Source organism: Artemia sp. Qi Xiang Cuo, chromosome 15, assembly GCF_049724085.1.
Source record: "Artemia sp. Qi Xiang Cuo chromosome 15, ASM4972408v1, whole genome shotgun sequence".
In the NCBI taxonomy this organism is placed as follows: domain Eukaryota; kingdom Metazoa; phylum Arthropoda; class Branchiopoda; order Anostraca; family Artemiidae; genus Artemia; species Artemia sp. Qi Xiang Cuo.
In genome coordinates, this window is record NC_142808.1 from 41,976,979 (window position 1) to 41,993,404 (window position 16,426).

Genomic DNA, 16,426 nt, shown 5'->3' on the forward strand with positions numbered 1-16,426 from the left:
ATATAATTCGGGCTAAATATTTGCACATTAAGAGGGGGGGGGGTGTACAGTATTTGAACAGCGCCCCTTAACCCCCCCCCATGTGCAAATATATAGCCCAAGTTATACAAGTCCAATGCATTCTGTCACCCGTGAATTGTCTTTGTGGCTATGAAGCATGAAACTGGTTTCCTCAAATCTTACATTCAGCAAAATTCCTAAATATATAAATATTATATACGACAACGAAGAAACCTGTGTTCGGGAATTTAAGAGGTGAAGCCTTCGGGTATATGACCCCTTCGAGACTATTAACATTTCTTCTGTATTTTCTGATGTTCACCAATGGCTTTTATCCGAAGTTTCCCCTCTCCTCCACCCCCAGTAGAAATTCTTGTGTTAGACAATCTTTTCTTAAAAGCTTCTGAAGACTAGTTTCTATTTCACAGGAGCTATTTGGAGTTTTAGCAGTTGAAAAAAATGTCTAGCTCTACTCGTCTTGGTTCGATGTTATCACAAGTAGCACATTTCTACTATCTTAAACAACCTATTTTGTTAAAAATAGCAAAATTTAGGAGAAATAACAGTTTTTGGTTGTTATTTGGAAAACTAGAGTAAATCCGCTTATGTGTTCAACACAAACTTTGGATTTTCGAAACAAATAAGCATATAAGAGCGAAAAAGAGGATTTTGAAGAAAAAGACAGATACACAGTTTCAAATTAAAGACGGCGTAGATTTTGGTTATAATTATTATTTAGTGCCTTATATTTTGACTTAAAAGCAAATTCAAACTGCAAAACGAAAACCGTTTGTCTCATTTCTATTTGAGTGAAAAGTCGTGTTCTACGAAGACGATTGCTATCACAAAAACGGTAAAGACCCTATACCGCAATCGGTTACCCAACTCTACCCAACTGCATGCAGCACATGACATATGCATCAAAATGGGAAAACACTGTTCCGTTGAAATCAACGAAAGAAAATGGAAACAGGTAAAGTGACTAAAAGAAACTGGTTCTATTTCAATAAACACAAAGGTTTTTCAAACTTTTCGTGGAAACTTAAAATTTTCTTCATTTGTCTCCTCCCCTCTCAGTGATGCCAACATCACTAAAATAGAGAACCATTAACTTTATTCATGGACCACCTACCCTTCACAAACACCTAAAAAGAAAAAGTTTTACCCTTTCATCTAATCCTGAATTTTAAGCAGCTAACAAATAATCATAAATAATTTGGAGTATTCTAAACTAATTACCAATATGAAAAAAAAACTTCGAGTAGGATTTTTTAAGGTGCCTTTCCATCATAGGGCGCTCCGGCCACGATAGAACTAAAATAACAAATAAAAAAATAGCAAAAAAAACATTGCGATCACTCCAAAAACCCTCTATTTACCTCAGGGTAAATATTTCTATTACTATTATAAATATTTCTATCATTACTATTGCCTTCTTCGGCTAGGAAAGTATCCCCCTTCCTTTATCTAGCAAAGTAGAACTTAGGAAGGAAAAATAGCACGTTGCGACGGGTCGACCAAGTGTTATTGAATTTTAGCGCCAAAATAAGATGACTCTGACGTCAATACTCTGATGTCATCTCAAGATGAAGTGACGTCAAAACTCTGAAAAGCACTGTCACAATTCTCACCTTTTTTTCGCAAGGAAAGCAACAATAAAAATTATAACTTTTAAAGTTACAATATATTTTTTTAATAACAATAAGGATAACCTTTAGCAATCTAATAAAGCAAAATTTTTAATAGGGTATTGTGTATTGAAAAGACTGCTTAAGTGTTCGGAAACATTGGTTTTACAATAGTATTTTTTTTCTTCCAATGGAAAATAAATTTAGTTCATAAAACCAAGATGGCACTAGCCAAATTCTTTTTCCCCTGCTGATGCGGACTTTTCTAGAACCAGCACCAGTTCCCATCACCAAAACTGCCTTTAAACCTTTTCGCTGAGCCCAAGAACTAGTGTTATATACTATGGAAATACAAACTGAAGCTTCAGATGAAACATTTGTTACAGACGACTTGTAAAACAGCTATATTTTTCGACAAATATTTACTATATTTTGCAAGTGACGTTGTAGTGACGTCACTACACGTCATTTTGTAGTGACGTTGGGGGACTGGAGCTGGTTCTAGAAGAAGATGGCGCTAGCCAAATTCTTTTTCCCCTGCTGATGCGGACTTTTCTAGAACCAGCACCAGTTCCCGTCGCCAAAACTGCCTTTAAACCTTTTCGCTGAGCCCAAGAACTAGTTAAAATTCAGGGAAGATATGCCTGCACTTCATTCAAAATAACATCGTCACGGTGCTTTTACATTGTTGACTGAGGTCTTGTATAGCATTAAGCGCCTTACACGGTTTTCCACAACATCAAATGATTTTTAGTTACGAATTTTGTGCCCTCAAGTCAAAATTAAGTAAGGTTTGTATTCAACTTAGGAAACTTAGAAATTAGACTTTGACTGTAAGATTATGTTTCAAAGTTTCCAAATTGTCATCAAGAAAGAAAAACCAATCACTTCAAACTAAAAAAAAAAAACAATATAAAGAACTGATCATTAGTATGGCGATAATAGCCTAATTAGAGCATTAAATTAGCTGATATAGACTAGAACTGAATTCCTAACATTCTGCCTCGTTTCTCTCTTAAAGCAGCAATAAAATTAAGATTTATTATGTTTATCAACAAATTATGATTTATTAATTATGATATGGTTAATTATGTCAACTCCTATGGGATTGTGTTTCAACACATACCCACTAGTGTGATAGGGTCTCTGTAACAAGATAAAAAAAACAACAAGTTTTTTAACTGAAAGTAAGGAACGACATCAAAACTTAAAACGAACAGAAATTATTCAGTATATGAAAGGGGCGGCCCCCTCCTCAACGCCTCGCTCTTTACGCTAAGCTTTTATATTGTTTTAAAAAATAGAATTGTGAGAAAGAGTCTAACTTTAGCATAAAGAGCAAGGCGTTAAGGAGGGGACAGCCGAAAAGAACCAAAAAGATTAGAGGGCAACTAACTCCCATGCCTTTTTTCCCAAAATTCGCCCGATTTCATTGTGAGATACACATTTTATTGAACATAGATGAGAGGTTCAATAACTATGCCTTTGGGGGTAACATGACTCCCTGGGGAAAGGTCTGTAAGTTACGAAATTTGCCCATTGTTTACGTGCAGTAATTGTTATTCGGAAGTATACGGAAGTGTGTTTTTATTAGGGGAGGAGACTTTCTGCTTGACGGAATTTCCCATGATGAGAGTTGTCCGTGGGGAGGGAAGTTTCCAGGGGAAATTTTACACTGAGGAAATTTGCCAAAATTCCTATGCGAAATCTCTTATATTTGTCTTAATTTGTCTTTGCCGATTCAATTTTACATGTGGGGATGTTCTGGGGAATTTTCTGCGAGATTGGAATTTTCTGGAGGAATTTTCACAGGGGGTGGGAGGATTTTCTGGAAATCCCCCAGGAAAAAAGAGTTTTTTAGAATGTATGCCAAGGAGAATATTTCAGGCAAAATCATTCGCAAGAAATTTACCGGGGGGGGGGGGGGTTGTAGCAAGGGTAGAATTGTCCAGGGGGAATTTTCCGAGGGAGTGGTCAAATTTTTTCAACTAAAGTACTGAGTGATATTAAAAATTAAAACAAATAAAACATTTTCCGTATATGAGGGAGGTTTCCCCTCCTCAGTACTTCGCTCTTTACGCTAAAGTTTGAATTTTTGTCCAAATTCTTATGACTCCTGAAACACAAGGGCCGTTTAATTAGAATAAAATTTTTTGTTCTTAAAAAACTTTTAGTGTAAAGAGCAAGGTATTGAGGAAGGAGCAACCTCCTCATATACGGAATAATTTTTTTTCACTTTAAATCTTAATGTTGCTCCTTACTTTCAGTCCAATTAATTTAGTTTTTTTAAATAAAGATAAACCAACCTTACACTTGAGCATTAGACATATATCCATAAGGGTACCCGGTTGTACCTCCTCTCTCCCCTCTAAATTTTTGTCCAACTCGAATAAACATAACAAAATTATATGTAAATAGATTTTTTCACAGAAAAATATGAAGCAGAAAAAGAAGAAGCTTAAAGAGCCCCAACAGTATGCCTAGTGGGAGCGCCTACGTCCGCAAGGGACAGACTTACGGTTTCCAGGGTCGGTTTTTAGAATAAGTCTATAGAATTTTTTTTTGTAAAACCCACCCCGAACAAAAATCCTGAATACGCCCCTGTCTATATATCTCCCTGTGTATATGGCGAAGGAGTGAAAAGAGTGAAGCTTTGGATATATGGAAATGTAAAAAAAAATTGGCCAAAACCTAGCTGAAATAACCTAGAAATTAGCTGAAGCTTTGAATAGATCGAGACGTAAAAGGAGCACTCGGAGCTGCGCTGGCTTCAAGCGACTTGGTGCTGAAACAAGGCCGTATACAGGACCTCAAACAAACCCTCTAACTATGGGCACATTTTTCTATTTTTCTCTAAAACTGCGGAAAGTTCAACGCATTATTTACATCTGAAACATGATATGTATAGAAGAGTCATGGGTAAAAAAAATCAAACGAAATGTGAAAAAAATATTGTTAATATATATCATGAGGGAAACGAGGTTATCACGCTTGATGTATTTCTAAAAAATTCTTGGGATGATACATTTTAAAAGCTGAAAAATAACGCGATGTGGTAGTAGCATGGCCGGAAAGATTTTGCAAGCGCGTCTTTAAAACTGTGCTATTGATATTCTGTCTTAGATAGGTCTTCAAAAGGCTTTTCTTTCCAATAAATATTCTAGGAAAACATTAGAGCGCTTCGCCTTCAATCAGACAAATCAGCTGGAATTCATACAGCGACGTCACTTGACAAAATTTATCGCTTTCTATCACAACTTAGCTTCATAACCACAACAAAAATACCTGAGCCATCTCTTGGATTATGCAGTCTTGGATCATATCTTCCATCGTCTAGCCGTGTACCATTTAATCCATAATGCCTTTGCTCTATAGAATCTTGATTATAGTGATTTGGGGGGAGGCTGGGTAGCCTACCACCCAATGACAGATTCTGAGGTAACTGATTATGATATGTGTTTGTTGGAGGATAGTCAGTGCTTTCCAATTTCGGTTCAGCTTTCAAGCTAGAAAATAATTTAATCAATAAACAATCGTTTCTGTTCATTTTCAACGATCTATTACTTAAGAGATATTTGGCGTATATTTTGATAACTATTTCTACTGAACAAGTATGAATCCAGGAGTGTCTTTAAGGAATGGGGGGGGATTGGAAAACGACTAAAATATATAAATTACATTGGAAACCTAAGAAATTATAGAACCACATAATGCTTTAGATTCCAGAGAAAAGGACCGCAACCTCCGCGAGCGTATCTTCCATTGCTGTCAGCGCCATGAGCTGAGGCATCGAAACTTAGAGCAGATTGTTTCCGTAAATTTACATATTATATATAAAAAATTGTATATAAATCATTCTGAATCCACCATTACCCCCCCCCCCAAACAATAGAGATAATTCATTTTTGTAATATCAAATCATGCCTTGATTATGCATCCTTATATGGTTATCAACACCTGAAATAAGCTTTAAAACTGTGAAAGCTCTTTTGACACAAAATTTTCGAGCGGTAACTTTATTTTAATCAGAGCACCACTTCAACTACGAGCCTTTTCAATTATTATTATTTTTCAGGTTGTAAATCAACTTGACAACTTTAAACAGAGGAGAGCTAGCCGGAGAAACAGCTTAAGATCTGTTTAAACAATTGCCAGTTATTCTTTCTAAGGCTACGTAACGCATAAGAAATAATTCGTCACTATCATCCCAAAAGGTTGCATGTGATGTTTTTACACTTCTAAGATCGAAACCGTCTTCTAAGCTGTTCTCAGAGGGAGGATCAGCAGGACGATGTATGCCTAATCCTACTTTAATCCTCCTGATCTACATTACCCTGCTCATCTTCCCTTTGAGAACAGCCAAGTACTGGCTTTTTGACATACCTCGGAAGTGTAAAAAATATCGTATGCGACCTTTAACTACGACAATGAAATGCATATTTCATTCCAAGTACTTGAATCTACATAGGCTTATGGTATCTTACTAATGAGTTCTGACTGATAACATACGACTATTTAAACGTTTTTTCAATATACCTGGAGTTTGGCGTTTTAAAAACGTATTTTATGGACGATCAGGGGGTTGCCAATTCAGAAAAATCTAGTTTCCAAAATTAGGAGGTTTCAGGACAATTTTGTTGCCTACCAATCTCCTTCAATGAAATTATTAAAAAATTATTTTTAATTGCGAAAATAAGCAGTATTCAAAATCTAAAGATGCAAAATATCTAGGAGAGACATGCACCCCTGTCGAAAATTATCTTGTATACAGACGATTTATGATCTTACAAATAATCTTGAAGATTGTCTTGGGTGCAATATTTTCATTCATCATCTCCACTAATTAATTCCGAACTTGCTAGCCCTCAGTTATTCCATGGATTTTGTGTTGGCTTTTGGCTGATTCTGCTCAATGCTGGGCGGGCGTGTAAAGGTATACCCCTAATTCAAGTAAATGTCGATATTCAATAAAAAAAGGTAATTCTCTTCTTTTACGTATTCTTTTGCTACAGTTCAAATTGTATGTTTTCAAAATTAAAATTTATTGCATTTATAGTTAATACCATTTTAATTTTTTGGTCACATCTTGGAAATCTCCTTCGAAGTTGATTTCAAAGTCTTTGCATAATGTGTCCTTGTCTTGCTACATGCGATTGCTTTTTCACATAGACGTAGATAAATTGAAGAAACAAAGTGCTTTACATCGTCGTTTCAGAGACCAAAAGTAATATTTTAGCAAATTTAAAAAAGTGAAAGTACCAAAAATGTTACGGGAAGGGTCTCTATGTTAGAGGGGGAGGGGGGGGGGCAAAATATCTGTAAAAAAAATAGAAAGTATAGAGATAAATAAAATGCTTTCATTTTGTTACATAGTCAATGCAATCATATTGGGCAATCTTGGAATTGAAGGCATTTTGATGAGGTGCTGGAGAGCTGCTTTGGGCAGTGAAAAATTTCCAACCGTTCCAGCTCCCTCGCCATTAAAGCACCAAGGAAATCAAAATAAAATATTGCCCCCCTAGACAAACATTAATTCTATTCATTCCTGAAAATAAAGAATATCTAAGATTTTTCTTTTGGTTGTTTCAAAAATTTATGAAGTTTTTATGGCATTTTCACATTTTCGTCGGTATTGCCACGTTAAAACTTTCAAATAAATAAGCAGAACTAATTATTACAATTTGACAATATATTTCATCTGTAGAAATTCTAAGACAAGAAATATGTTTGATCCCAAAGACACAACTTCACCTTCAAAGAAAGAAATTCATTAGCTGTCTGGTGCCATCTGGATTCAGCTTATTTTGTGTGCAATTTCAACCACTTTTTTGCCAGACTTGCCGCCAGCTCCTAATAAAAATAGCATAACTGCATATGGAGGTCTCTTTCATTGCAAATTATATTCCTGATTTTGCCTCGTTTTCTAAAATATGTATGGTTTTAAGTTTCCACTTAACAAATTCAAAAAACCAGATTTCATTGTCACTGTCCTTGGTACTTAAAACAAACTAAATTGATTTTTCAAAAGCACTTAGAGGATCAGAGATAATTTTAGGAGAGGAACACAGGGGGTACTTGCCCCGGGCGCAGAAACTTTAGGAGCGCAAAATTTCAATTAAATAAACTATCGGTGATAATCATCACGTAGTTTTACTACGCTCAGTTTTACTACTGATGATGGTCACTGCATATGTGACCGAAATATCTAGGATTCTTTTGTGAAAATCACTGTCTATTAAAAGGATTTGAACCCTATTTGAAATTTTATTTATTTATTAGTGATAATCATTCTGTAATTTTTTGAAATTTCATTTTATTGAAATAAAGTAGAGAGCACAATTGATAAATAAATATAATTAATAGATTATTAACTTATTAATAAAATAGAAAAAAAATAATTAATAAAAAAAATAAAAAACAATTACATAAGTGATTAACATAATTAACAATAACTAAATAATTTAAACAATAAATTAAAAACAAATTATTAATTGGTCCTTGTATGATATAGGCCTACCCCCTGCAGCTCAAGTTGTTCGTGCATTGACGCCCTGTAAACCAGTTTCTTTCACTAGTTTTTTTTTTCCACTTAGCGACAGAAAAGACAAAGAGAATTGACAGAATATATGGGAAACATATAAGTTGGGCTATATATTTGCATATGGGGGGGGGGCAAAGTATTTGGGCAGTGTGAAGTCAGAAAACAATTCTTGCTTCAGAATATCAGAATAATTGTAGCTTGCATGCTGACCCGCTGTACTTTACCCCCCCCCCCAAATGTGCCAAAATGTAGCCCAAATTTGTGTCCAAATTATTATATTTTTATCATTATTAAGATTAACCTAACTTCACTTCTTGAGCTGCAGGGGGTATCATACAAGTACCTGTTAATTAATTAATAAAATGAAAATGATTTTGTTATTAAATTAAAATTTTGGTAAAAATAGGCCTGAAAATTTTATGGGACAGAGGGAGGGGGGGGGCACTAATCAAGATTTTGCCCCGGGCGCCAAAGAGGCCAGAACCGCCACTGCAGAGGATAAGATAATGACAACTAAAAACTCTAACGAGTACTGGACCAAGAACATATTGTTTTTTATGCTTACTAGTCTTAGATGGAGCCAACAAAAATAAATTTGTCAAGAATTGGAGGCACTACTATAGGAGGACTGGAATAGGGGGAAACTAGGAAATTTGAAATGGTAACTCCCATAAAATTTTTGATAAATTATAACCTAAAACAGAAAATAATTATTTTTATTAAAAGAACTTTTTAGAAACTGCCTGATTTCTTTATTCATAAACAAAAAACAATTTCTGACTATTTAAAACTTTTTAACCGCATTTTTAGACTGAATGAATACTTAACCCAATTTTGGGATATAATTTTAAATTTGTTGAAGTATCATACTAAATTCCTGCTTGTTGTGCTTATAACTTTTGACAGACATTTACTAAAAAAAAAAGGTACTTGTGTCTTATAGCCATCGTACTCAAGTTCTGTCGAGAAGTAATATTTGGTTAATGCTAATGAAATAAAACAAAATATGATGAAAATATAATACTTTATCAACAAAATTATGAAAACTACAACAACGAATTATGGAAGGGGGGCCACCCAGACAACATTATATTAAATACGCAACCTAAACTAACCTAACCTAACCAAAATGCGAACTAAAAATTTAATTGAAATATAGCTACAATGTCAGTTTCCCACCGAGCCGAGGCTAATATTGTCTGGTATAAAGACAATGAAAACCCGTTATTGTCTCATGTTCGCGATACAAGATCTTGAGTTTGGTGGCTTTAAGACAAAAGTACCAAAAAATACTTTGGTTTTTCCCATATTCGAAAAATAAGCACAACTTTATAGGGGGTTGCCATTGGAAACTTTGGAAAACTCCCAGTGCTCAATGGAGCAAGTGTAAAACCGACAACCCGTATTAGTAACCAAGAATATTCTCTCCATCCAATGCAAGGTATCATAATTACTGACTTAAAGCACTTTAGAGCAGACATCCCACACCCTCTTAAGGTCTTTTTTACAGCGACAAATTCGCTAAATAAAACAACCAAATTCAGTTTGTGAGTAAAAAACTTATGTTTACTCTAATCCAAAAGTATAAAAATTCGTTATCTCTGAACTAAAATCATTGTAAAATTGATACGAAAAATGCTTTCAATTACTCGTAACACTTAAGAACTCTTAATGTACTATTCATAATTTATTTCTCTCCCGACTGTCATTTATGATATCTCTCGCCCTATAAGTGTCACTCTTAGAAGATTAACCTTTTTATTGAATGCTTAAGAACAACTTTGAATTCTCAACAAAACAACTTAAAGATTCGTCGTCTGCGGAAATATAAAAGCCTATGTTAAATTTAACAGGAGGGTAAAAATAGACTAGTTTTTTGTAAACTGTTATTAAAAACCAGTCACCTGCACGAGTAAGGTACTTCCTCCTCCATTATGCACCAAAATTAATTTTGATATCAAATCAGGGCAAGGTTCGCACATAGGCAAAGGGCCCACCTTGACAAAATTATTTGAGTGTATAGCAGGTATGGTATGATGAACACTTCATTCATAAGTGGACACATACAAAAAAAAATAAAACAAAAGCAAAGAAAAATTGTAATAAGGGAAAAAAATATCCAGGGCCAAAAAAAAGATAAATAATTATTAAAAGAAAAACAAACAAGAAAATCTTGGAAAAATGGGTATATTGCCAGTAGGAAAACAAAGAAGTACAATCACATGAGTATCTTGCCAGTACATATAAAGGCATTCTCAGCGTTAAGAAATAAAGAATCTAAACCCCAAAATGCAAAAAAAAAAACAACAACAACAAGAAATCTAGTGAAAACCATAATGATTTTAAATTTTAAAAAATAATCGTCTTTTTCTTCCTTTGGCCATTGGCCCGTTGTTTTTCAAGATTTTTTTCTTTGGTCTGGCTACAGTATGATAGTTCAGCTTTAGATCTTTTAATAATTATGTTGCAGTCACAAGATTATGTTGCATTCCAACATATTTTGGGAAAAATAGATTTTACTTTGATATTATATGAAGAGCCTTCAAAAAATAAAATAGTAGGTCAGAATGACATTATATTTAAGTTCAATGAATCAAGATAAAATAAAATCTAATTAAAATAAATCCAATAGACTTCATCAGATCGAATTAATCAGAAAACGTGTACAGCAATCGAACAGAAAGTAATCACAATCCAAATGAATAAAGAGCATACTGGATTGATTAGTACAGTCTAAACATTACAAAGTTTTTCATATAGAGTAACAGAGTTATCACATTAAATGTCCAATGTTCAAGATCACTGTGTATGTTATTTTTTTTTTATAATACTTTGGATTATTCTTATTCATGGTTGATAATGCTTATTTTTGCTCTCAATTTTGAGGTGTTATCTATTTACTCCTTCATCAAAAACATACCTTTGAAGTGGACATTTACAGCTAGTTTGTGGTCCAGAAGCAATTGATAAACAAATCTAAATTAAGTACTGATAAATAATGGATACCTGCTTCTCATTAAAAACAATCAATATTTGATAGTGTAAGACATGTGAAACACAACAAGGAAGCCTACAGATATTCTTCCATGAGGAGGGACAGCTTGCAAAAGTATTTCCAGGGGGGCTAGTTTCAACAAAGGCTGTTTCCTTAGTCGGTAAAGAGACATTTTAATGCTCAACGATTTTACTCTTTTAAAGTACTTTTGGTAATCTAAGGGAGGGGCTGAAGCTTTACATCCCTGTGGGCTATTTACATTGAGAGGATTCTCCTTCATCGCTCTCTGTGTGTAAGAATGCTATTTTTACAAAAACTACACAAAGAAAAAGATAATAGTACTCACTATTGATTATCACCATGGACTGATAAATCTTGAATTTCCATTACATAAGGATGGATCTAAAAAATTAAACATTTATAAAAAAAAAAAACACTTGATAAACAGCAGCAAAGTTCACTCTTTGAATTTCACAATTCAAATTTTTGAAATTCAAGTTTTTGAATTTCACACTGAGTTGCAATTAATTGTTAGTAAAAATTTTCTGTCAACTCAATGAAACACATTTGAAGACAAAATCTTAACTAACAAATTTTGTAGGGTGCTAAATATTCACCTTAAATCCTGCTTTTACAGCAAGATATAGATGCGATATTGGAATACATTTTATTTGAAATGAAAAGTGCTGGTTAAATATTTCCAGATTCCAGGTTCTATCATTTTCGAATAGGATTTGAAAAAGGACAAGGGGGAGTCATAGTTTGGAGGATTATACGTAATTATGCACTTTACAAAACAGTACTATTTGTATACTGTGTAAATATTATGACTATGTAAAGAGCAGTTAATAATTGTACCCCCCCCCATCCAAAATGGAATTTCAAAATATTGCACCCCCTGAAAGAAATATTGGTCTGGTGCACACAGGTCTTGCTTTCAGCTGAAACATCAAAGTGCAGTTTCATTTTGAGCCTGTTCCAAGTTTTCCTATGGAAATCCTCTTGTGTGTAGGTATAAGACTGGCCATTCTAAAAGCCATTATTTTGCCAAATTTCTCACTTTAACCAGAGTAATCCTGACTATCCATAGACATTTTCCAAATATATATCTCACCCCCTTCCAAGTGATATCAATACTACCCATGAAGAAATTCTAACTACACCCCTGAAAAAATATTGGGCATTGATGTACACAGGTCAGATCTTTTTGTTGGGGGGACGGGGGTTCAAGATGTATACTTCCCTGGCGGAATTACCCTCTGTCAAGATATGTAATGTGGCAATTCTAACATACATCAATTTAAAATGATAGCTTACTTTCACAAGCTCTTACTTCAACAATATTTGAAAATTGTACCACTGGCCCCTAAAAGGATGACCCTTAGAGGAGGGATAAGCTCTAAGAAATAAAAATAGAGAAGGGGAAACCTTAATAAGTTCTATCTAAGGCACGTTAAGTCTAAAACATGAATAAGTTTATTTAAATGCCATATTTTTTCATACTCTTCTGAAAGCGAATATGTCAGACCAACCTAAGGGGTAATTCTCCTGTTTGATGCCGTGATTAAACAAATTTCAGAACTTTTAGTGTTTCATAATAATTACTTTCCTTAACAAATTCCCATACTTCGTATATTGTACTTTACAAATCCAAAAGACAATTATTCTAAAAAATTGTATCAAACTTCAAGTGACCACCATTTAAACGTGTCTGTGCTTCCACCTTGTAAGAGTACAATAACTTACATAAGCATTAATGATTAACAGAAGGTTCAATTTTTTGTTGCTTTTATTGACGGTCCAAATAAGTTTGAAATGTTGTTCTTGGGACAAAACAACATTTCATGGTTAAATTGAACTTTCAACTTACTCTAGCTTCAAAAATGTTTATTACAGTACAGAATATGTTGATTTTGTATTTTTACAACTCCATCGGATCATGTTCGCAAGTCAATGCATCTTGATAAATCAATGGTCATTTTGAAATATTTTAATGCAGCCTTTGAAAATCTAGCTCCCTGATTTTCAAGCTATTTTTGAAAAAATAGCTCCCTACCAAATTTAATGTTTCAAAATTTACACAGAATGAACCACTGTCACATGAGTTCTTCATATTTGCTTAATCTGCTAAGCCATTTTGCAATAGAAAAAAAACATAAGATATAGAAGAGACATAATAAATAGAAAAAAACATAGTGGTGTGAACTCAGGAACTGCCCTAAATTAAAAAAAAAACTTCAAGTATCAGTATAATTTTTTTTTTTTAATAATACATCAGCCTTAATTCCCAAATCAAACAGTTCGTGGTAACGAACTGTAAGTAAGGAGCGACCCGGCTCAATGGTAACCGAAACTCTAAAAAACGGAATTTTGGTACCAATAGATACATCAAAAGAATCAGATTTTAATTCTGATTTCAAAAATATAAGTTTCATCAAGTTTAATTTCACCCATCAAAAGTTACGCGCCTGAGAAAATTTGGCTGATTTTCGAAAAAAGGGGGAAAGACCCCCTAAAAGTTATAGAACCTTAATGAAATTCACACCATCATATTCAGCGTATCAGATAACTCTACTGCAGAGGTTTCAAGCTCCTATCTAAAAAAATGTGGAATTTTGCATTTTTTGCCAGAAGAAAGATCACGGGTGCGTGTTTATTTGTTGTTTTTTTTTTCCCAGGGGTAATCGTATTAACCCAGTGGTCCTAGAATATCGTAAGAGGGCTCATTGGAACGGAAATTAAAAGTTCTAGTGCCCTTTTTAAGTGACTAAAAAAATGGAGGGCAACTAGGCCCCCTCCCACGCTCATTTTTTTTCTCAAAGTCACCCAATTAAAATTTTGAGATAGCCATTGTGTTTAGCATAGTCAAAAACCTAATAAATATGTCTTTTACGATGACTTAATCCCCCACAGTTCCCAGGGGAAGGGCTGCAAGTTATGAACTTTGCCTATTGCTTACATATTGTATTGGTTATTGGGAAGTATACAGACATTTTCAGGAAGAATTTTTTTCTGGTGGGGGGGGAGGGGGCTGGGAGAAGGGGATTACTCGGGAGAATCTTTCCGTAGAAAATGTTTCTTTGGGGTAAGGGAAATTTCTATGAAGGGGGTGCCGGATTTCCAAGCATTATTTAAAAAAAGATCAGAAATTAAATTAAAAAAAACAAGTACGTTCAACTGAAAGTAAGAAGCAACATTAGAACTTAAAATGAACAGAAATTATTACGTATATGAGGGGGGTCTCCCCCAAGTCAATACTTCGTTTTTTACGCTACATTTTTTTTTTATTTATTTAAAAATAGCTATCTATTCTAATTAAACGGCCTTTGTGTTTAAGGGTTTTTTTAATAAAATTTTTTTTTAAATTTTAAAGAAAAGAGCGTGGTATTGACTAAGGGGAGAACCCCATCATATGCGTAATAATATATTCGTAATAAAAAAAAAAAAACATAAAAAAAAAACAAGCGATACGGCTCAATAGTAATCGAAACTTTTAAAGACGAAACTTTGATGTCAATAAATGTATCAAAAGAATGGGCTTGTAATGCTGATTCTAAATATATGAATTTTTTTAAGTTTAGTATTACTCATCAAAGGCTACGAGCCTCAGAAAACTCCCCTGATTTTTTAAAGAGGGAGAAACATCCCCTAAAAGGGAAAAATTTTTAATGAAAATCACACCGTCAAATTCAGCGTATCAAAAAACCCTATTACATAGGTTTCAAACTCATATCTACAAAAATATGCAGCTTTGTATTTTTTGCCAGAGGCAAAATATATGAATATAGAAGTTCGTTGCATCAGTTAATTTGTAAATTACGTCAGAACCAAATGTAGAGACAGCCATTTATCAAAAGAAAAGTAAAATTTTTATGTAAATTTTGTTTACTTATTCAATGACGGCGAGCCAAAATAAAAGCTTCATTAACTAAAAAACGATCAGAAATTAAATAAAAAAAACAAGTTTTTTAAACTGAAAGTAAGGAGCGACATTAACACTTAAAACGAACAGAAATTATTCCGTATATGAAAGGGGCTGTCCCCTCCTCAACGCCTCACTCTTTACGCTAAAGTTTGACTCTGCCACACATCTTTATTTTTTAAAACAATAAAACACTTGAGCGTAAAGAGCGAGGCGTTGAGGAGGGGACAGCCCCTTTCATATACGGAATAATTTCTGTTCGTTTTAAGTTTTAATGTCGCTCCTTATTTTCAGTTTAAAAAACTTGTTTTTTTAATTTAATTACCAACAGAAACAATCTCTATAAGGCAGAACCAGCACCTAGTTTATTTTAGCATAAAATAAAATCAGGTTCAGTCAGAATAACCAAATAAAAAAAAAAATATTTTTTTAAATAATACATCAGTCTTAATTCCCAAATTACCAACAGAAACAATCTCTATAAGGCAGAGCCAGCACCTAGTTTATTTTAGCATAAAATAAAATCAGGTTCAGTCAGAATAACCAAATAAAAAAAAAAGTTTTTTTTTAATAATACATCAGTCTTAATTCCCAAATTACCAACAAAAACAATCTCTATAAGGCAGAGCCAGCACCTAGTTTATTTTAGCATAAAATAAAATCAGGTTCAGTCAGAATAACCAAATAATTTTTTTTTTTTTTTTAATAATACATCAGTCTTAATTCATCAGTCTGGTACATAGGTCACGAATATGGACTCAGTTCTGGGTTTTGGCCATCCCGGAGTCGTTTGCCCCCCCCCCCCCAACACACACATACGCGCACGCGAGATAAAGCGTGCATTAATACGTTGCATATTACATGAAGTTGGATCCACGCAGAGATTATTTACACTTCCTACGCCGAAATGCTAGGAAAAGATCGTGTCCTAGTATCTGGCATATTTCGATCTTGGCTCACAGTACATGAATAATTAAAACAAAATTTTCATAGTAATTTACTTTTATTTGGTTAAATGGCTTTCTCGAAACTTGTTTAATTTTATTTACGAACGTTTTTATTAGTAATAAATATACGTAACTTACGAATTAACTTACGTAACAAACTTCTATATTCATATATTTTTAATATGTAAATTATGGAGTTCGCTCCCTAGTCAATACCTTGCTCTTTAAGCGAAAGTTCGAATTTTGTTCCAATTCTTTAAAAATGACCGCTTAATCACAAAGGCCGTTAATTATAATAAATAGCTCTTATGAAAGTACCAAAAAATCTCTGGCTTAAAGAGTGAGGTATTGACTAGGGGGTGAACCCAGTCATATATGTAATATTTTCTGTTC

The 16,426-nt window shown here is 33.8% G+C and overlaps 1 protein-coding gene across 1 annotated transcript in view; it reads right to left on the reverse strand.

Annotated features, from left to right (window-relative positions):
- The window catches only part of Tdg (Thymine DNA glycosylase), a 286,925-nt gene that overhangs the window by 255,689 nt on the left and 14,810 nt on the right, over positions 1-16,426 (reverse strand). The window contains exons 2-3 of the mRNA XM_089101197.1: positions 11,511-11,566; positions 4,914-5,134 (exon numbers count right to left, since the gene is read on the reverse strand). Coding sequence (XP_088957323.1) covers positions 4,914-5,134; positions 11,511-11,566 — 277 coding nt within the window. The remainder of the gene's footprint in view (positions 1-4,913; positions 5,135-11,510; positions 11,567-16,426) is intronic.